Source organism: Oreochromis aureus, linkage group 10 (assembly GCF_013358895.1).
Source record: "Oreochromis aureus strain Israel breed Guangdong linkage group 10, ZZ_aureus, whole genome shotgun sequence".
Taxonomy (NCBI): domain Eukaryota; kingdom Metazoa; phylum Chordata; class Actinopteri; order Cichliformes; family Cichlidae; genus Oreochromis; species Oreochromis aureus.
The window spans coordinates 14,765,984-14,786,761 of record NC_052951.1 but is presented as its reverse complement, the minus strand read 5'-3'; the positions used below and the strand labels follow the sequence as shown (position 1 = coordinate 14,786,761).

General features: G+C 42.4%; 2 protein-coding genes across 3 annotated transcripts in view; one reads left to right on the top strand and one right to left on the bottom strand.

Moving 5' to 3' along the window:
• The first annotated feature begins 3,094 nt into the window (after positions 1-3,094).
• zgc:165604 (uncharacterized protein LOC792578 homolog) lies at positions 3,095-9,281 on the top strand. 2 transcript variants are annotated; one of them, XM_031759959.2, is made up of 6 exons: positions 3,095-3,328; positions 4,181-4,247; positions 4,334-4,465; positions 5,812-5,967; positions 8,743-8,865; positions 8,945-9,281. In XM_031759959.2, exons 1-6 carry the CDS (start codon positions 3,185-3,187, stop codon positions 9,145-9,147), a joined length of 825 nt encoding a protein of 274 aa, XP_031615819.2. In that variant the 5' UTR covers positions 3,095-3,184; the 3' UTR covers positions 9,148-9,281. The 2 variants fall into 2 exon arrangements, with proteins under 2 accessions (XP_031615819.2, XP_039474057.1); XM_039618123.1 differs by lacking the exon at positions 5,812-5,967.
• Positions 9,282-10,892: 1,611 nt separating this feature from the next.
• LOC116336198 (pecanex-like protein 3) overlaps positions 10,893-20,778 on the bottom strand; it is a 34,362-nt gene continuing 24,476 nt past the window's right edge. The window contains exons 28-36 of the mRNA XM_039618534.1: positions 17,682-17,935; positions 17,191-17,421; positions 16,785-16,888; positions 16,533-16,680; positions 16,208-16,438; positions 15,820-16,094; positions 15,569-15,738; positions 15,042-15,448; positions 10,893-14,288 (exon numbers count right to left, since the gene is read on the bottom strand). Of these exons, the coding sequence (XP_039474468.1) occupies positions 14,148-14,288; positions 15,042-15,448; positions 15,569-15,738; positions 15,820-16,094; positions 16,208-16,438; positions 16,533-16,680; positions 16,785-16,888; positions 17,191-17,421; positions 17,682-17,935 (1,961 nt within the window). The 3' untranslated portion in view covers positions 10,893-14,147. The remainder of the gene's footprint in view (positions 14,289-15,041; positions 15,449-15,568; positions 15,739-15,819; positions 16,095-16,207; positions 16,439-16,532; positions 16,681-16,784; positions 16,889-17,190; positions 17,422-17,681; positions 17,936-20,778) is intronic.

Below are 20,778 nucleotides of genomic sequence, written 5' to 3'. Positions count from 1 at the left end.
ACATGGGTGTGCCATGGGCTCCCCAGTTTCACCCATAGTGGCCAGCTTGTACATGGAAAAAGTGGAAAAGAGGGCTTTGTTATCCTACCCTGGAACACCACCAAGTCATTGGTTCAGGTATGTGGATGACACCTGGGTGAAAATCAAATCTCAGGACGTACCATAATTCACTGATCACATTAACTCGGTGGACCAACACATCATCGCCAGAGAGGATATGAAAAGTGACAGGTTAGCCTTCTTAGACTGAGATTTCCATCAGTAATGGGAGATATTTAAAACTGATTTGTACCGTAAACCTACGCATACGGATCAGTATTTAAGCTTTGACTCTCATCATCCTCTGGAGAACAAACTGGGTGTCATCAGAACGTTACAACACAGCGTGGATATCATTCCCACAGATATGGTGGCCAATGGAGCAGAAAAACATATCAAGAAGGCCCTGAGTAAATGTGGTTATCCCAGCTGGACATTTGTCAAAGCTGGGAAGGCACCTAAAGAAAGCTCCAGGCGATCCAGGAGAGAAGAAGGACAACTGCTGTCTAAGCGAAAACCTTTAGTGATCCACAACGTACCATTTCAGTCAATTTTTCATGTTACTAATACAGGTGGATGATGAATCAAAGGAAAAGCCTGAATGTTTGACTCCCACAGTGAGTAGACCTGGTGGCTGTGTCTTTGTGTGTGGTAGCGGGGGATTTGTCCCCTCAAAAGGATGAATCGCTGCACATCTGTGTCTAATATCTGTTCCCAATCATCACCTTCATCCTTCGAAGCATTTCTATCTCAGCGGGAGTGCCTCCATCTGAAGAAAATAGTTTAATAATGCCATAAACTTTGTAGTCCAGATCTTTTTTTCCCTTCATATGTTGGTGCTGTTCCGGGGGCGGATGGTGTAGACATTTATTAAAATCCCCATGGTATCACATATTATATACACACACACATATATGTATATATATATACATATATACGAACACATACATGGTGCATGGAGCCCATCTGACTTCCACAGCACAGTTGGGTCTTTCTCCATGATCCATCACAGTGAAACATGGCAGCATTTACTTATGTTCCCATATGAATTCCATAAATGTGACAACAGTTTATATGTTTAGATGACGACTGCAGATCTTGCCCGGCAGATCGACTTAGTGAGTCATTACTAAGTGAACACATTTCATGTAAATACATCAAAGAGGAGCTCTGGTGGATTTTTATTTTGCCTGTAGGTCATAACTGAAGGATGTCATCATCTGATGACTCTTCTAGTGTCAAAAACTCGCCTCTGAACATTTCTTTGCACCACTGACGACCTTCATTTTTTCTTGAAGCCTTGAAGCTGTAAATAACCAGATGATGCAAAGTGTTAAAAACTGTTTTTTTGGCCTCTTACCACAAGAACAGAGAGTGTGGATTTTTGGCTTTATGGTTAAAAAAAAATGCCCAAAAGCTTATTTGTGACAACACCCAAAAGTCTGAAGCTCTTTGGTTGTTTTTTTGAATCCAGGCTCGGGCCTTTCTGTGGTCTCATGTCTGTGTGGGTTATCTCCAGGAACTCTCAGGTACTCCGGCCTCCTCCCACATACCAAATACATGCGTGCATTTAGGTCAATTGGTGATTCTAACTTGACCAGGATGGGTTCACCCTGGACTGGTCTCTGTATTTTGACTGAAATCAGCTCCAGCCCCCTCAGAGACCCTGAATTGCATAGGTGGAAGAAGATGTATGGATTATGAACATAAATGAGCATTATTTGCTGACAAATGAATCCATTTTAAGAATATGTTCAGTTAGTTTACTATACCTGGTCCACGGATTGTTTCACATGTGCAAAGATGAAACATAAGATGCTCCTGGATTTGGAAAACAACCATGAACGTTTGAGACTCCCATAGCCACACCATGTTGCTTACCTCTTGATGAATACATGCACGCTGTAGCTTCTGCTGCCCCGCAGTAGAAGTACTTTCTACTGAGCAGCTGCAGTTTTCGTCACGCTACACTAACTAATTAGACTACAAGCTCACGCTGTAGGTACCACTGCAGGAACAGCTAATAGGAGCAGAAAAATTCCTTGTGCACTCACTTACCTGACAACTTAATTAGAGAAAATTCTCCCAGCTGACAACGGGACAGAGACAGAGAGTGAAAATAACAGGGAGGGGTTGATCGCAGCACTCGATACATTAATCATGCATGCCCGGGTTTTTTGGGCCACCAGCTTGGAGACCGTAGGGATGAGATGACTGCCTCTCTGTCTTCCCTAACAGCTATGGGTGCTACAGGGAGATGGATGTTCTGGACCTTGTGTGTGTGTTTCACCGCTCAGGAGAACAGTGAGTAGGCCTGTCTTAAGAAAAGATTGAATTATTGCTGCTTTAGTACACTGCAGCAGCTTCGAGTGTTTGAAGGATTTGCAAAGTTTCATGAATGTTTGCTGCGACTCTGTGATTCTTTGCACGGATATTGCTAAGGCAGAAGGTTAATTTCCTTCTCTAGTGTAAAAGGAGATGTGACATGAATAACCTAAAACCTTATGAGTATTTAGAAAGAAGCATTTAAGCTTTTCCAGACAGAAATGTAAGACTGTGGGCGACCTCCTGATGCATGCGTGGACTCTGTTTGCTGTATATACATGCACAAATTCATCAAATGAGATGATATTTATTCAGTACGAGCTACAGGGGCTTTATTCATGTTAGTGCCATTATTAATCAACTGCCTCTAAAGCGTGACCTTCTAATATTAATATAATACAGTATGTTTGACATTTTGAGTCTTAATGAAAGTCTCTCTTGAGGCCAGCATTTTCAGAACTTGTGATCTGCGTAAAAACAACAAGAGAAATGACCAAACACATCCTAGTGAAGTGGCCTGTTGTTCTTCTCGTCCTGTGATGGATCTGGCTCAACCTCAGAGCTGTCAAGTTTAATTAACAACTACTGTGCTCGCTCAATTCCCACGCACACAAAAGGGCCCGGGGATGGCACAGAGGAGGAGGGAGGAGGTTCATTATTGCAGTAATGAAGGGGAGAGTGAGGGCTGGTGCAGTCTGCACGTCAGCAGAAAAACAGCAGACGGGTGACGATAAAACAAGAAGAAATACCTGTGTGATGTCATAGGTATGGCTCGTCTCATTTGAATCTTTTCCCCCTCCTAGCTGCGCTCAGGGTAACCATGAGAGAATCCAGTCTGGAGGTGGCTCGAGGGGATTTTGTCGTCCTGCCCTGCTCCTTCTACACCTCCGCCTCCAACCACCTCTCCAGACTCAACATCATCTGGACGCTGACTCCCTTCTCCAGTCCAGAAGCCCCGATACAGGTGTGGCAATACATCTGTCAGGGTGATGCCTTGCAATTGTATATTTTAGCATGGCTGTAGCTCATGGGGCGGAGCAGGCGATCTGCTAATTAGAGGCTTGGTGGTTCGGTTCTTTGACTGCTCCCGTCTGCATGCCAAAGTATCCTTGGGCAGAGAAATGTCTTCACACAGAAGGAGCAACCCTGTAGTACGTCGCATAGAAAGCACTTGAGAATGAGGCATGTTGTATAAAGCCTTTTGAGTGTTCAGGTAGAAAGGTGCTATATAAGTTCCAGTCCATTTATATTTCTCTACATGTCCTCCTGTTGTGTTCGAGTAAAGTTTGTTTTAAATCAGTTTATTTCAAACATAAGGCACACGGGCCAGAAGTGGCCCGGTAAACACTCCAATCTGGCCCACTGGACGGCTTTGGAAAATGTGAAAGAGGGAATAAGCTTACAGCTTTTCCTTCTGGTAAAGGTCTTCCCAGTGACCATTCATACTACACCACACACACACACACACATACACACACCAAATCCAAACAAAAAAAAGGACATTTTCTGTGAATTAACAAAAACTTTGTTTCATTGTTACAGGACAAACTGTGAAATGAGCTTCCAGAACTTTTTCTGCACATTTTCTACAATTTAAGCGTAAAGAGTCGATCTGACTCATTTTTTTTCACTTACTGCAGCAGCATTTCTTTATTGTGTAGAAAAAACTGAGGCGTACCATTAAAACAGTTATTTTCTTACATTAAGATATCCCCAGGATTAAACATGTAGCTAAACGTCTTTACACTTAAGATCAAAGTGTTTGTGGCCCACAGCGTAAACTGACTTTGACATCCTTGTTTTAATTGATTGCCAGGTGATTGTGTACGATCACGGGCAGGTGATCGAAGACCCCTCCCTCATTGGCAGGGTGGGTTTCACAGGTAACATTTAAGATTATCCTCTTTTCATAGATGAAACTTGATACTGAAGACAGACAAAAACATTATTTCATGTGCTCATTGTGCAGGTCTTCCTTTGAGTGCAGATATCATGCTAAACGACACACGGGTCTCAGATGCTGGTATTTACCGCTGCATGGTTAACAACCCACCGGAGATTACAGATCCCGGCATCGGAGAGCTGGTGCTCAGTGTTCTGGGTAAGTTATTGAGAGCTGAGCAGCTGGCAGAAGCACTCACACATTATGACCATTTACCAAAGCAGGAATTGGTGATCCGTTTGTCTTTTTTTTCTCTGTCATTCTGACTATGATATTTGTTGTTTTCCAAACCAAATCTGCCAAAAAAAGCTGTGGATTTATTTGTAGTGCAAATACCGAGGAGCCAAACAGGTTAGGTTAATTAAAACATTTGTAGCCCTGCCGACAGCAGTCGTGGTGCTGCTGGTCGGTCTGTTGTTTAGTTCAGACTCACACAATTTTCTAGATACAATCATGAAGCCTAGGGGAGGTTTCCTAATGACTTTGGTGGCTCTGTGACTTTTCCTCCAATGAACAAGCTGCTGGGAAGATTTCTATAATATTTGGTAACACACATTCACGCGGCTCTTAGGGGGAATTCTGCTATCTTAGTTGATAAACCGAGTTTGTCTCTGGTGTGAATCGGCTGATAAAGACATAATTTTGTTCAGTGCTTTGGTTGAAGCAGAGTGCATCCAATAAAGGAAAAATATCTTGAAACCTTATCAGTTACTATCTCATAATTTTGACAGAGAATTGCAAAATCCCTGAAGGTTAAAACTGATTTGGGAGAGCTGCTATAATGTGAGTGTACTCATTATGCTATTAGTTTGGTTTACACTGATAAAAGGTTTGTCTAAAGTAAATCCAGCAGTTCCCTTGCTTTTGGGACAAAGGACACATAATCTGAATAGAGGTGAAGCATATGGTTAGAAGCACTTTTGTTCTTGGAAGTCAAGATTTCAGCTCATCTCAAAATTTTGAGTTATCAGCTTTAATTTGCTCAAACTTCTAAATCAAATTTTTAAGATAACTCAAACCTTTGAGACAATAAGCTGAAATTCTGACCTATAAATGGCAACATTTCTTTTTTCAGTGGCAGGAATAAGCTTCTACAGAGCAGAGCCTGGCAGAGCATAACTAAGTATGAGCATGTTCTGTTGTTACAGCAACATTATTTGTTGTAACAATAAAACAAGGCTATTTTTAAACGGTGTTGTCACATTGTGATATGACAACACAGTTGACCACAACCCCCAAAATATACACCATTAACTTTAGGTGTAATACTGATAAAAAGCACAGATAATGTGATTTTGGAGTGCTATCCCAGAGGCATACATTGATAAATCCATTTATACAACAGAGTTTAAATTTTATTCAGTCAGTGGTTTACCAGATAGTTTAATTTTTACAGACCATCTTTCAGCTTTGCTTCTAAAAGCCACCGGCTTAAAAAGTTCAAATGTGGGTCGTCTCGGATTGTATCATATCTTTTAAGAAATTCATCTGTGGGTCATCTATAGTGCCGCCTTCGCTGCCTGTGTGCCAGTGGGATGGAGACATCAATATGGGAGGAAGTGTCAGGCTGTCCTGCTTGGTGGCAGAGGGCATCCCCACTCCAGAGATCCGCTGGGATAAAATGAATCCAGACGAAATCTCCCTTCCCATCAACATGGAGAGTCAGTTACACACACACACACGGATATGTATTAAACTTAAAGCACCCCTTGAGCGGAATCAAAATAATCTTGTGTGCAGATCATTATTTAGATCTTAAAGTCCAAAAAGAGTCAACTAAATGACCCTAAAATGACGCACAGTAAATGTTTGAATTTAATAGTGCAAGTGAAATATGCTGGATATTATAATTGACTCCATTATAGCGCAATAAGGCTTCCGGCTATGACAAGCAGATTTAGTGCCTATTAAAAAGTATTTAACCACTTGGTGACTTTTTCACTTAAGGGAAAAAACACACACACATGGGTCTGCTATAGAAAAAAAAGGAAGGGGTATTAAAGTCATAAGTGTTTTAAAATGAAAGTGTATTTAGGACTGTTTAAATAGAAGAGAAATTTAGTATTGCACTTCTTAGAAAGAAAATTGACTCCATTTAAAGAAAGAATGGGCTGAATTGGAGCATCATTAGCAAAGATAACTTTAACGTTAGTCTCCAGTGTGTGGGATAAGCTTTTTATTTCAGTTTTTCCCCAGAGAAATAATTATGTCACTCAGCATGAGACCTTTGGCTAAAACACGAGTCCAGATCTGGTACAAAAGAGCTTTTATCAAAGATCTTTGATTTAAAAAGAAAAAAGAAAAAAAAGCTTTTCTATATAAACACTTGAGTGGAAAGAAATGTCATCATCGTGAAGGTTATTCTCCCACTAATGCATATCATTAATTCCTGCTTTGTGTTTTGTCCTGTTTGCTGTCTGGTGGTTTCCAAATGCTCACTTTCACTCTCTCCCTCACTGGTCGGAGCAGATGGCTTCTCCTCCCTGAGCCTGGTTCTGCTGGAGGTCTCTTCCTATTAATAGGGAGCTCTTCTTAGCCATTAGACTGCTGGGCTTCTCTCCCCAGTACCATAGGGTTTTACCTTTAAATGTAAAGTTCCTTGAGATAACTTTTGTTGTAAACTGGTGTTATATAAACTGAATTTAATAACATAAAGTAGTCAAGTGCTCTTTAAAAAGAGCACTGATATGTTCTTGCTTATTTTCTCTCAGGTAAAATACTCATACATGACACAAGTTTTAGATATTAGCGTTCACACATGTGCAGGTCATCCTAAATGCTCTAAATTATTGTTTTTTGACAGTTTTTTCTACTCTTAGGAGGATATTATGAATGTAATGTGTGCTAGTCCCCGTAGGGAAATTACTCTTCTGCATTTAACCCATTCAAGCAGTGGGCAGCCAGCAGTGCAGCACCCGGGGAGCAGTATGTGGGGACAGTACCTTGCTCAGGGGTACCTCAGGGTAGCCGTTCAGTGGATTCGAACCCCTAACCTTCCGATCATGGGGCAACCACTTTACCTACTGAACTTTCCCTGCCCCTAATTGACTACCTCACAGCCACAGGTACTCAGTATAGTGGCCCCAACCCACCAGCTTGTCAGATCTTTTGCTTCTGATGGGCACCCAATCAGGAGAAGGTTTCTTTGAAGTAGTGCGGAGATCCTCAAAGAGAGCGAAGCTCAGTTTGCCCTCTTCAGATGGTGGATGAAATAAAGCCATTTATAGGATCAATAAGGATTATTTTGAAACACGAATAATGCAAAGCTACTCTAGCAGAGTTCAAGCTTAAAAATACATATTGCTGGAAATAAGCTTAATACTCCACTTAAAAATAATTAAAGGAATACCTAGAAACACAGCTGATCTCATTGGGGGAAAGAAAATCATGCTGGATATCTATACTGATGTGGACCGGGAAACAGAAGAAAAGAAATGAAAATTATTAACCTACAGAAGACTAAATTCAAAGACATCTCAAAAATTCAAGTGAAAAAATGATGCAACAGACTAGTCCATTTTCCCAAAATATAATTACATCAGATCAAAATAGTAGTTTGTATTGCCCCTATGTGCTTGTATGCGATGAGACAATGGATGGTGTGCTGTGAGATCTCCTCCCAGATCTGGACCAGGGCATCACTGAGCTCTGGACTGTCTGAACTGCACCCTGGCAGTGTCGGATGGACTGAAACATAATGTCTCAGAGGTGTTCTATTGGAGCCAGTCAAAGATATCAATACCTTAATTCTCCAGGAACTGTCTGCATTTTCTCACCACGTGAAGTCGGGTTATTGTCAAACACCACAAGGAACCCAGGACCCACTGCACCAGCGTAGAGTCGGACAATCCAATGATTTCATCCTGATACCTAACGGGTCAGGGTGCCGTAGCCTAGATGATCAGATGGTTTAAGGACCTTCTACGGCCCTGTCCTGCTCTCATAGAGTAACTGCCTGTCTCCTCCATGCTCTTGAGACTGTGCTGGGAGACACAGCAAACCTGTCAATGGCAGTTTGATGTGTTATCCTGGAGCAGTTGGATCACGTCACGCTACCAGTCTGTCCCTGACCCTAGCAAAATGCAAAACTAGTGAAAACAGTCAGAAAAAATGAGAAGGACAAAAATTTCAGTGTCCTCCACCATGTAAAACCATTCCTGTCTTGGTGGTTGTCTTATTGTTGGCCTTCAATGCCCCTGTTGTTATTGTCATTAACAGCAAAGCAGCTGAAACTGATTAACAACCCCCTCTGATACTTAACTGACCACATCTATATCCCAGAAAGTTTAACTGCCTTAACGCTATATTCTGATTAAAAAGTGTTCCTTTTTAATTTTTTAGCCATTGTATATCGCTGGAAGTAAGTTTAATATATATTAAGCATGAGATTTGTAAGACGGCACAATCACCATCATACTCGTCTTCCTCTCTCTAAGGTGAACTGTCAGGCTCTGTTCAAATTGTCAACGTGTCCTCTCAGACCTCCGGCCTGTACCGCTGCTCCGCCACTAACACCCTGGGAACAGAGAACTGCTACATCAACTTATCCATCTACAGCAGTAAGATCCTCTTTGTGCACACATAACCCTCTGCCAGTTTTTATGCCCTGTGATAAAACGTTCTTGTATTTCTACCCAGCCCCAGACAGTCCCTCTGGCATACTGCAGGGTGTGCTGCTGACCTTGTCTATGTGCCTGCTGTTGCTGGCTTTGCTGGTGCTCGTTCTGTGGCTCCATCACACAGGGCAGGATGGGAGGTTGAGGAAGGGGAGAGGAGACAAGGATGAGTTTTATAACGAGATACGGTACACGCCGTCCCTGATGAAACGCTCTTTTGTTTGATTTCTCAAAGACTTTCGGGACTTTTTAATGTATCCATGTAAAGGATGTCTGCAGCCCAGACCAGTGTTCCCTGAATGTTACTCCACAGCTGTAAAGCATCAGAAACTTTGAAATAAAAGTGGAATAAATGTTCCGAAAGGTGTGATAGCAATGCGTCTCATTTATGCTCGTTTCCTTCAAACCAGCTTTTAAAAGTAACCATCAATGATCCACTCAGCTTTAACCAAAGACAAAAAACTGCACTCAAAGTCAACTCACCATCTTTCATGTAAGTACCCTGCCCTTATACATATCATTACTGCGCGAGCTCTAATGGAAAATGCTCATATCATTATCTTTGAGTGTTTTCCAGTGCTCTGAAAGCATCTTTGGGTTTTTTGGTCAGTAATCAAAGACTAACAGAAGCTTCATAAAGGTATTAAAAAAAAAACTCTCCTCACCTCCACATGCTCACAGGCTACAGGCAGTAGACTTCACAATGTTCACATCAAAGTTCAAGATATATCAGGGTTGGATAAGCTCACTGTAGAGGCAGCACTTCAATTAGCACTGGGCAATCATGGGCAGTGGACCTGAATATTCTGACGAATACTTGGACTCAGGAGTTCCCCTTCAGTTAATGAGCTTTAAAGGTTGAACACAACTTCTTTTAATCTGTGGAGGAAGCCAGACTTAGATGTTTCCCTGTTTTTGGTCATAATTCTGAGCTAAGCTCTTACCTGGCTTCTGCTTCATTTGGACCGCGCGAACAAGAGTGGAATCATCTAACTTCTCAATAAAACAAATACGTACATTTCCCTGAAATTGTCATATTTATGCACATTATCAGAGTCGATAAATTTATGTTGCCAGTGGGAATGTCATTGGGTTTTCAATCCAACTCTTCCTTGTAAATCTCTTGAGAAAACCAAGCATTTCCCTTGGACGCGAGGTTGAACTGGTCAGTGTAAGAGGACAGTGACACTGCAATGCTTTTAGAGCATTTTTGGAATGAATAACTCAGGATTCGAAATGGGTGGTTGTGACCATATTATGACTAACATTTAGTTCCTGCCAAATTTCTTCAGTTAAACGAGTGTGAAACTTGTGTTTAGCGAACACATTAAACTACATACTGGTGACTCCACTACCCCCCACCTGTGTTTTCATACTGTGAGAATATGGAGCAAGCTTATTATTATGTAACGTTGCTAAACTGTGAGCAAGCCCACCAATAGTAGCAGTGTTTACACACCCTAAAAGAGGAACAGCAGAACTGTCAATCACAGTTTGGACACGCCCACAGTACAAGGCAGAGGCCTTAAAGTTTGGACAACTTACAGCAGACACACTAAAAAAAAAAAAAAAATATTTACCCCAGTTTTGCCTCTCATCCCAGCTTGTCTGACACCACCAACCACGCCAGGTTCAAAGTTCAAAGTCACTTAAATCACCTTTCTTTCTCTTTTTGACGCTTGGTTTGAACTTTCGGAGGTCGTCTTGACCATGTCTCCATGCCTGAATGCTCTGAATTGCTACCACGTGGTTGGCCAATTAGACATTTGCGTTAACGAGAAGTTAAACAGATTAACCGATGAAGTGGACAGGTGAGCGTACAGTTTAATTAAACCCGAGTGCCCGCTCAGTGGTGCCTTCTACTGTAGCATAAGGCTTTAAGCTGCTAGGACAAAGATTGAAAATCCTCCAGACAAAAACAGCAAAAAACAGACCAACAGGACGAGAAAATAAAATCACACAGCAGTTAATTTGCAAACAAAGACAAAAACCTTTAATTTAAATAGGAGGGGAAAAAAAAAAAATCACATAAAAAAAGAACTGTACAGAACATTTAACATCGACTTAAAGTTCTTAAATAAAAGACCCCCCCCTCCAAAAGTAACTAAAAATAACAAAACTATAACAAAGTGGGATGGTGTATGATACATTTTTGTGCAAAAGAAGTATGAACCAATTCTTCCCAAACTGCACATCTTGATGTGGAGAGGGCGCCTCTCTCCACTCAGGTGTCTTTCTACAGGTAAACACGAGAGTCCCTCCCCTAAACATCAGCATAGTGTCTTTGATGTAAAAGAACCCCCCCCCCCAAAAAATCCAATAATAAAATAGATTTATATTTTAAATATATTTATATACCAAACATGCTGTACAGAACGTCAGAGATTAAGAAATCCCTTTTTTTTTGGACACTCACATCTGTCCGTCAACTTGTGCTTCCCCGACTCCAACTAAAAGGGAAAAAAAAAGCAAAACTGAACAAAAGTCGAGCTCCCTGTCGTTTAGAAATAAAATAAATGAGAAAAGAAAAACAGAAAACAGCACTGATCAGAAAAGTCTCTGTTTTTCCTGAGTTGTGGGAGTTTCTAATGCAGTTTGAGATGGAAGCTGACACATTTTTACCTGTTTCTTCATAGCCATTCGAAAAAAAAGCGAAAAACCCCCAAAAACTAAGATTAAAAGATTAAAAGAAAGGGGAGGCTGCTGAGCTTTATCTTGTAAAAAGCTTAAAGTGGCTAGAGGGGGAAAAAAAAACAAAAACAAAAACAAAAAACACTGCGAAGAAAAAAAATTGGCTTTAACAGCATGCAGAACATCTTTTAAAAACAGGGACTAAAAGGGAGCATCTATTGTAAGTCTTCCTGCAGAAGCAGTCAATTCCTTTCCCGGTATACACCCTGAGAACACTGGCCTCCTTTCAACTTTCCAGCAGGGAAGGGAAAAAAACAAAAAAAAAAAACAAAAAAAAAAACACCCCCCCCCAAAAAAAACCCAAACAAAAAACACTTCTGACAAATCATTTATGAGGAAAAAGTAGAATATGGCGATTCATGCTATGGCACGAGGTCGTTTAAGAATCCTTCACCCAGTGCGAAGAGCCGGAAACCGTCGGGGACAAAGCCAGTGGACCCGGGGAAGCTTCTGGGGCTAAAATTTTTGACAGAACTGCAAGTTTTTCTTTAATTTTTTGTTTGATGAAACTCAGTTTTTCTGCTTTTCACAGTGGTAAAAAAAAAAAAAAAAAAAAAAAAAAAAAGGCGTGGGAAAAGAAACAAACTTAAAGCGACTTCAGGAACACTTCCAGTTATGTTCCACACTTAAAAATAACCAAAAAGAGCCGTTGGTGAGATGGTGCAAACGTGACAACGCCAAACAAACTGAGGGGAGGGGCGGGAGGGTAGACAGAAGGCAGATTTCCAAGTCAATATATCAACACACCATATAGACAAACCCCGTTAAAGACATCTGTAAGACATTATTAATCAAATAAATATTCCACCTTTGCTTTCAGTATTTATTCAGCTTTTGTTTATTTCCAACTAAAACGCTGGATTTAACTGTTGTAGAAACAGCAGTAGTAGTGGGTATTATAGTAGTAGTAGCAGGAGATGCAGAAGCAGTAGTATAGTAACAGAAAGGCCCAGACTGCAGGCAAAGAGCACACTGGGGATACGCTGATGTATCAGCCAATCACATGGTCGGTTAACCAGTGGCAGTGGCTAATGGTTGTCGGTAGTGTCACATCAACAGCATGATGGAGGAGGAGGACTTAAAATAGTTTCATAATGAAGATGTCTTTTGTTTCCCTGGTGCAAAAGGAGGATAAGTAACTTAAAAAACAAAAGAAAAACAAGCATCTAAAAATGTATATGGGTATCAGACAAACTGTTATTTTAGACATCAGTGCATCCCTAGTAAACACAGCTCTCCTCACAAAGCAGCCTGAACCCCGGCTATTCAGAAAGTCATGAGCTGATTGGATCTGATCAGGGAGGACATTAGTGATCAGTAATCCAAAGAAAACAACCTCAGTGCACATTCGACACTGAGGGATTCGTGAAGATTCAAGTAAAAAAACAAAAAAATAGAAGACATTCCACTCACCAAAGCAAAAAAAAGAGGATTTAAAAAAAAAAAAAAGTTCCTTACACTCCCAGTTTGTGAATTTGTGATCAACACAATTTTCCACAGATTTGACTTGTCCTCTGTTTGATCCTGATTAATGGAAACCAGCTCTGTCTGAAGTTCTCCAGGTTGCTAGTCAGATACAGGACTCCAGGATGTCCAAGCCTAAATACGCTGTAAACTAGCAGTAAAAGCACCACATGTCAGCTGGGCTGGAAGGGAGTTTTTTTTGTTTTTTGGGTTCCCTGAAACTTGCTCCGAGACAGAACTGTTGATATAGTCAGGCACCTCTGCAGGAAAATGGGCCAGAGTACAAGAATAATGTTTTCTTGTTTTATTTTCTTCTTCTTCCTCCTATAATATGTGTATTTGTGCAGGGGAAAAGAAGTGGAGGCTCCTGAAATTAGCCAATATGTCATGTGAAATATTGTTTGATGCACAACTGTCCGGCGAGGATGGTTACATGTGGGGGGAAAACAAAAACAAGGCTTATTGTGGTCTCCACGCGTCCTTTAGTTACATGTACAGCAATGTACTGGTCCTTTTTCTTTTTTTGGATTTATTATGAGGCCCCCCCAAACAAACAGAAAAAAACCTAATGCTGCTGCAGACGTCAAGTTAGAGATTGTCCTCTAGTCTCCAGTATAGAAAAATAAACAATCCTCAAGCAAAATATCCCTTATAATTGCACTGGCCTGTCTGGCCTGTCACTACTTTTACAACCAAATGGTTGGCTGTAGAGACAGCAAGTGCTCAGTCAGGAAAAGAAAAAAATTAAAAATGAGTACATCATCAGGTCTTACGAGTTGTGATGAAAGTGATGAAAACTTTGGAATAAACAGGTTGGCTAAAATGATTTCATGGTCTGACGTGCATCAGCTCAGCATGCTGTTTAGCTCTCTCTTGACTAACAAGAAGAGTGATGTGTATATTCCCAGATCCACGCTTGATTCAGAGCGCCATCAGAGGACTTCCAAACTGTGGCTGCGCTGAATTAGTTCAACAACAGTTGATGGAAGGAGTCTGGACTGGATGCGCCAGGCCCGGTCCACATTCGACTGCGGTGTGCTTTCACTGTAGAAACTGTCAATAGTGTAGACTCAGCGCAGGTGATCAAGTAAAGGCAGCTCTGTGGATTCCTCTCTGGGAGTGGGAGGGTCCGGGGATGGATCTGTCATCTGAGTGGCTCCCAGAGGATCTTGCGTTAGACTGGCCTCTTGTAGGGATGCAGGAGGAGCAGGCTGAAAGAGACAGGTTGATAATAAGAAGACGATTAAGCGCGTTTATCAACAGCACGACCAACGAGGCAGGCAAAGAAAAGCCCACTGCTTCATATTCACAGCTGAACAAAACAAAATGATTCAACGTGCCGTCAAAATCTGGTATCACACAGGTACAAAGAGGACGTCCCACTGAGGAATCTGGATCATGATCTGAGAAAGCATGCCATATTTATAAACCACTTCCTGTTTGAATTACTGAACAACAACAAGCCACTCACTGCATATGTGCATCTGTTCAAATGAGCTTAATGCAGTATCTCAGTAGGTGTGACTATCGTCTGTTGTCTGCTTACCTGATGTCTACTGTAAAGACATCATGTAAGCAGAAATATAACTAAAGATTTTCTTCATTACTGATCAATCTATCAGTTCTGTTGTCTCAGAACTCCTCAGACATTTGGTCTGGTAAAATACCACTCAAGAGTCTAAAAAATACCCTGAGTGGGTTTGAAGAGACATTAAAATATTTTGATTATTTACTTTAGCATATAGTGAATACTCAGTTGTAAGCCACTCTACAAAAAACACTGATCTGATAAAACAGAATGGTCTGAGTGGATTTACTAACAACAGGAGGGCTATATTTGCTGGATTTGTTTGATTAATAGAGAAAGAGTCAGGTGATTTATGAGTCAGAGTGAACTAACAGAGTGAGGATCTGTATTTCTGGATCTTTTTAAAGAACTGAACAACTATGGACGGTCTCCTTACCTGTGTGCGTATGGTCTGTAATGGTGCTCCTTCCCCCTCCATTGCAGCTGGTCCATTAAAGCCCTTCCTCCCTGAAAAACTCCACTTGCTAAAGTGGCTCTCATAGTGTAGTCCGCTGCCTGGGCCAAGGCCAGCCCGCTGGCCCGCTCTGTGCCCCGAGTTCTCCAGGAGACTTGCTGGGCAGAAGCGCTCCGGGCCTGGCAGAGGTGGAGGAGCCACTGAGCTGCTGAAGGAGAGCTGGGAGCTGGACAGCTGCTGGCCCAGGAGACCCTGGATGGAGGATGTACGCTGCAGGGATGAGAGAAGTCCTGCCTCCATTCTGCCCTCTGACTGGCTGAGCAGAGCTAATGGGAGAGGCTGAGGGTGGTGATGCCAGCTCTGGGTTGGACCAACAGGGTTGTCTGTGCCTAAAAAAAAAAAAAAAAGCACTTTTAACTCCTAAAAATAAAAATACTTGCAATACATTTCATCTTCATATGACCATAACAAGCTAACAAAAACACCTCCATTTCTGTTTCGGTTCTTACCCATGGAGGGCTGGACAGTGGTGATGTGTGGCTGTGGAAGGCTGGAGGCTGGTGTACTCTGGGTGGTGTGAACAGCTGGGTTGGTGGAGATGGAGGTGGAGCCGCCTCCACAGTCTGAGTCTTCTATGTTCCCCCCGCTGTTGCAGCCAGCCCCGCACCCTTTCTGTAACCTGCAGAGAGACATATGTTACAGTTATAGTTACCCTCTCTTAAAGCTCATGTGTACATTTATTTAAGCAAAGAATTTGCACCTGTCCCAGCTGCTGATGAGCCAGGTGTAAATGTTGTGTGGGCTGACTGGTCCTCCCCACACAGAGCGGAGCTGGCTGTGTTCCCCAGCATAAGAGGTTGTGAGGGGGGACACGTAGATGGGGTAGCCGATGGGCTGGTCGCACGAGGAGTTAATCATGTTCCTCAATGCTTGTTTGGCATTTTGAATGCTTCCTCGTTCGGGGTTACGGTTGCGCAGGAAAACCAGCTCCTGCTGCTGCCCCGCCCACAACCCACGCACACACTCTCTGTTCACCTATGGAGGGCAGAAAAAAAGAGAGATGAGGATCTGACAAGCCAGGCATGTGATGAGTCAGAGACAACAAGACAAAAAAAACCGAAGAAGTGCTAAACGTAACAAGCTGTGACCTTGATAACTCTGAAGCTGAGGAATCTCTTGTTAAGCATGATGATCTTGTACTCGTCACTGCCGTCATCCATGATGTGGCGCAGTGCGAGGAGTGAAGGCATGTTTGCTAGAATAGCGCTTCGCCACACGGGGTCACCCTCGTGCGATATCAACATCTTTTCCTCATTGGCAGTGATGGCGTCAAACAGGACCATAGGATCCTCGTACTCATCTGGAGATGTAAAGTGATCCTGAAAGAAACACAGATTATACAAACAGTCTCAATTCAGTATCAAAAAAAAGAGTAAATACTGGCACTCCAACACTAGTTTTCTTCTCTGGTACCTGGTGCAGTTTGAGTGACATCCGCACTCCTGGTGCTACGACCCGATTCAGCAGGTCCATATCCGCAAACACCCACTCGTCACGGGGAGATGTGATGCGGAAGTCTCCCTTGAAGAGTGCATGAAGGCCATAGAGAAACGGTTCCAAGCTGTCAAACAAACAAAACAACAATAAATCTGCCATATTCTTAGCATATATATGCATGGCATCAGCAACAGTGACAGGCATGGTTGTGCGGCCTGGTGGACTTACCTTGCTGACATGCTGTGTGAGGCTGTGCCCAAGGCTCTTCTTCCCAGAATACACAGGCCAAAACAGAGGTTGACAAGTGGAGAATCTCTTTCGCAAGTCACCGGCTAAAACACAGTGAAGCACAAATAAATTGTGCAATGTTGTACATTTAATGCCTTCTGTATTTCTGTTCTTAAACATTTCATTTGTTTGTAATGATGAAAAAAGTATCCTAATGACAGAAATAAAGTGGAAGACAACAGGTGTCATTTAGAAAAATGCGACCAAATAGCATCTTCTTGTGCACATAAAAGCAAGATATACTTTATCCATTATGATCAAAATATGTGTAGCATAAGGGAAAAAGCACTACAAAAGCAACCCACGCATGTGATGTTATAGTTTAAATGTTGTGGAGGAGTCTTACTGTTTGGCGCCTGCTGTTGCAGTACTGAATCCAGTCCAGGTAAACCATGCAGAATGAGGACGGGGTGATGCCAGACGCTCTGTGATCATAGTCCTCGTCAATGTTCAGGTTGAAGGTGGGGTCACTGTCTACGTAGTTTGATCCGAGACAAGGTCGTAAAGCCTCCTGAATTGTTTCATTGGTCAGCCACTCTTCCAGCTTAGAGGATCGACTCACATAGTAGATGATGCTCTATTGGACGCAACAAATACATAATCCAAAATACTAGTCACGCTAGGAAAACATTTTTATAGACAACTTTAAATCCACATCAAGGATTACAAGTATGTGCATATTTTAGCTTCATATCTTAGCTTCTAAATTTCTATGACTTGCTCTTCATGACAGAAGTAAAACAGCCTCGAGTCTAAAATAAACAAAACCGACTGCAATAAAACGCAAAAAACATGATGTGAGAACAGAGTAAAAACAGCTCCTGAACATTGGCTCACCTTGACGTAGTATGTGATGAGGATCTTACGAAGGTCAAATACTTGCAACATGGAGGCGGCATTGTTGTCGCTGATGCTGTAGCCTTCGAGCACGTACTTTGTAGCAGCCACCTCCCAGGCCAGCCAGCGCTGTCCAAAGGCAGCATTGAATGACAACATGTGAGGCAGGTGACCTGGTTCACAGCAGCAGCAGCCTTCATCCTCCTCCACCCCCTCTGTGATTGCTTCTACCTCCCTCTGCTGACAGTAGGTACCTGGAAAGATGTGAAACATAAGGATTAGCTGCTCTATTAAAGGGCGCCAACAGATGACACTGTTCTGTATACATAACATCACAATCTGCTTGGAAAACACAACTTCAAAAAAATATATCTGCATAATGTGTTTAAAACTTTTATGGACAGAGTTTCTGCGTGTGTTGTAATTGGCTGATGGTTTTGGCTTGGGTGGCCTCAGGATCTCGTCTTTGTTCTTGGTTTGTTTGGCTTCGTCAGCCTGTGACCTCCAGCTTGGGCTAAGGCAGTTTGCAGCTGCGAGGAAAATTAGCACCTCCAAGTCTGAGCTCAAAAGAGTGTCTTCACTCAATTCAATTTTATTCATACTGCGCCAATCAGAACAACAGTCATCTAAAAGTGCTTTATACTGTAAGGTAAAGACTGTACAATAAAACAAAGGAGATCCTCCACATCTGGGATGAGTTGCTGCTCTAAGTGGAGGAGTTTAAGTATCTCTGGGTCTTACTCATGAGTCAGGAGGAGCAGAGCAAGAGATTGACAGAGTGGCACAGTGTCTGTAGTGGATGCTGCACTGGTCTGTTGTGGTAGAGGTATCAATTATCTGTAGCTACTTCAGCTCCCATAAGGTCACAAGCTCTGGGTAGTGACTGAAAGAACAAGATCACTGATATAAGCGGCTGAAATTAGCTTCTCTGAAGGGTGGCTGGGCTCTCCCACAGTGATAGGGTGACAGAGTTCAGAGCAGAGCCACTAACTCCTCCACATTTGAGGTAGTTTGATGGATCTGACTAGAATGCCTCCTACGTGAGGTGTTCTGGGGCATGTCCTACTGAGAGGCAGCCCTGGGGCAAACCCAGTACACCCTGGAGAGATTATAGCTCTCCATTAATTCGGGAACGCCTCAGTTTCTGCCCGGATGAGCTGTAGGAGGTCGCTGGGGAGAGGGAAATGTTGATATCTCTGCTTAACCCGTTTTGCCCCACTGGCAACAATTGTTGCCAAAGTTTATCACTGTCATTTTTGACTCACAATAAAAAATCTCAAAGGTACTAATGCAACTTTTTCCACTTATATGCTAGTAGACAACTTAGACAAAGGTTTTGATTTTTAAAAAATCGTTTCCAAGTGCTTCCTATCGCATGACATCATCTGCTTCCCGCTCTTTCTGGCTGAAGACATGGCGGATGCAAATCATCCTGGAAAGAGGTAATTTTCATAAATTTCTTATGACTTTCCCCCCAAACATATTTATAATTATTTAATCATTCAAGTCTCTAGAGTAACCCTCCCCAAAAAAATTGTACCTAGGATAAATATTTTTTTGTTCATGGGCTTATTTCTGTGAGTGGCAACAAAAGTTGCCAGTGGGCACATAGCATGTCGCTAACTAAAGGAAAACACTGTCTGCAGGATTGCTCCTAATTTACTTATTTAAAATTGTAGAATGATGTACAATGGCTCATTTTAGTCCTTTTAGAATAATTCCTAGCTAAATAAATTCACAGGTATTCAAGGCCTCTGTGTATAGGATTTTATACATTACCATACATCATTTTCTTGCTAGCTAAAATTAAACTTGCTAGCTAACATGTATGTTGTCCTTTCCTTAGGTACACCGTAGCAGAGATCCTGGCCATGCTGCAGGACTCTGAAACTGTGGCGGACATCACAGTTGTGCCTGAGTCAGAAATGCACGCACATGACACAGACTGTGACAGTGACCAATCTGATGATGAGGCCACTGGTGACCATAACCGCCTCCCATCAAGAATACTCAAAGGTGAAGGCTTTCTACCTAATTCGGACATGCAGCTGCCAAATCCCGATGATGATCCTGGGTGCTCATCCTCAGTGAGTCAGACAGAGACTAGAAAGGTCAGTGGCACAAATGAAAAGGTGACCAGTCAGATTGTTGGGCCCATGCTCCACAAAACTAAGAACCAAGACAGGAAATTCAAAAAAATCAAAATTGCGGCCAAAGCACCAGCACAAGCCAACAAAAAATATCAGATCCCTCGCTATGTCCCCAAAGAACATGATCCTGGCTTCACATCAGATGATCCAGTGGATATCTTCCTCACATTTTATCCCAAGTCCCTCAGAGATGTCACACTGAAATGTCCAATCTCTACGCTGAACAAAAGGGAAAACGCTCAACCTGACTGAGGATGAACTTCTTACATTCTCACGGTATTCTGTTGATCAGTGGATACAACACAGTCCCAAAGGCGGCGTCTTCTCTGGTCAGACGATTGTGATGTCAGCAACAATGCTGTAAAAGATGCCATGCGGAGGAACAGGTTTGATGAAATTATGTCTTCTGTTCATTTAGTAGACAACATGAAGATCACAGCTGACCCGTTCTTCAAGGTGCGTCCCCTTTTAAGCATCTAAATGACATCAACAACGCAATCCCGATAGCAGAACATGTGGCAGTAGATGAGATGATGATTGAGTATTTTGTAAGGCATGGGTGCAAACAGTTTATTAGAGGAAGCCTATTCGTTTTGGGTATAAAATATGGAGCTTAGCATCCTCCTCCGGGTTTGTCCATCAGATGGAGCCATATGTGGAAGCCACACACATCTGGTGGAAACTGGACTTGGTCAGGGTCCAAGTGTGGTTCTTGGCCTGGCAGAGAAAGCTGAAGTGCCACCTGGAGTCAAGTTTTACCACGACAACCTCTTCACAACCCTGTCCCTGGTGGATGAGATGACCCTGAGAGGCTATGGCAGCTGTGGCACGATGCGACAAACTCAGCTCCATAACGTTCCCTTCACAGCACCCCAGACCTTCAAGAAGACACCCAGAGGAGATGCTGAGTATCTGGTTGAGGCAGAGAAGCTGATTGTAAGGTGGAA

Coding starts and splice junctions, on each gene's coding strand:
- zgc:165604 (XM_031759959.2), top strand. CDS start 3,185: ATGAGAGAATCCAGTCTGGAGGTGGCTCGAGGGGATTTTGTCGTCCTG. Junction 4,466..5,811: donor GCTGGTGCTCAGTGTTCTGG/GTAAGTTATTGA, acceptor GGTCATCTATAG/TGCCGCCTTCGCTGCCTGTG. Junction 5,968..8,742: donor CCTTCCCATCAACATGGAGA/GTCAGTTACACA, acceptor CCTCTCTCTAAG/GTGAACTGTCAGGCTCTGTT.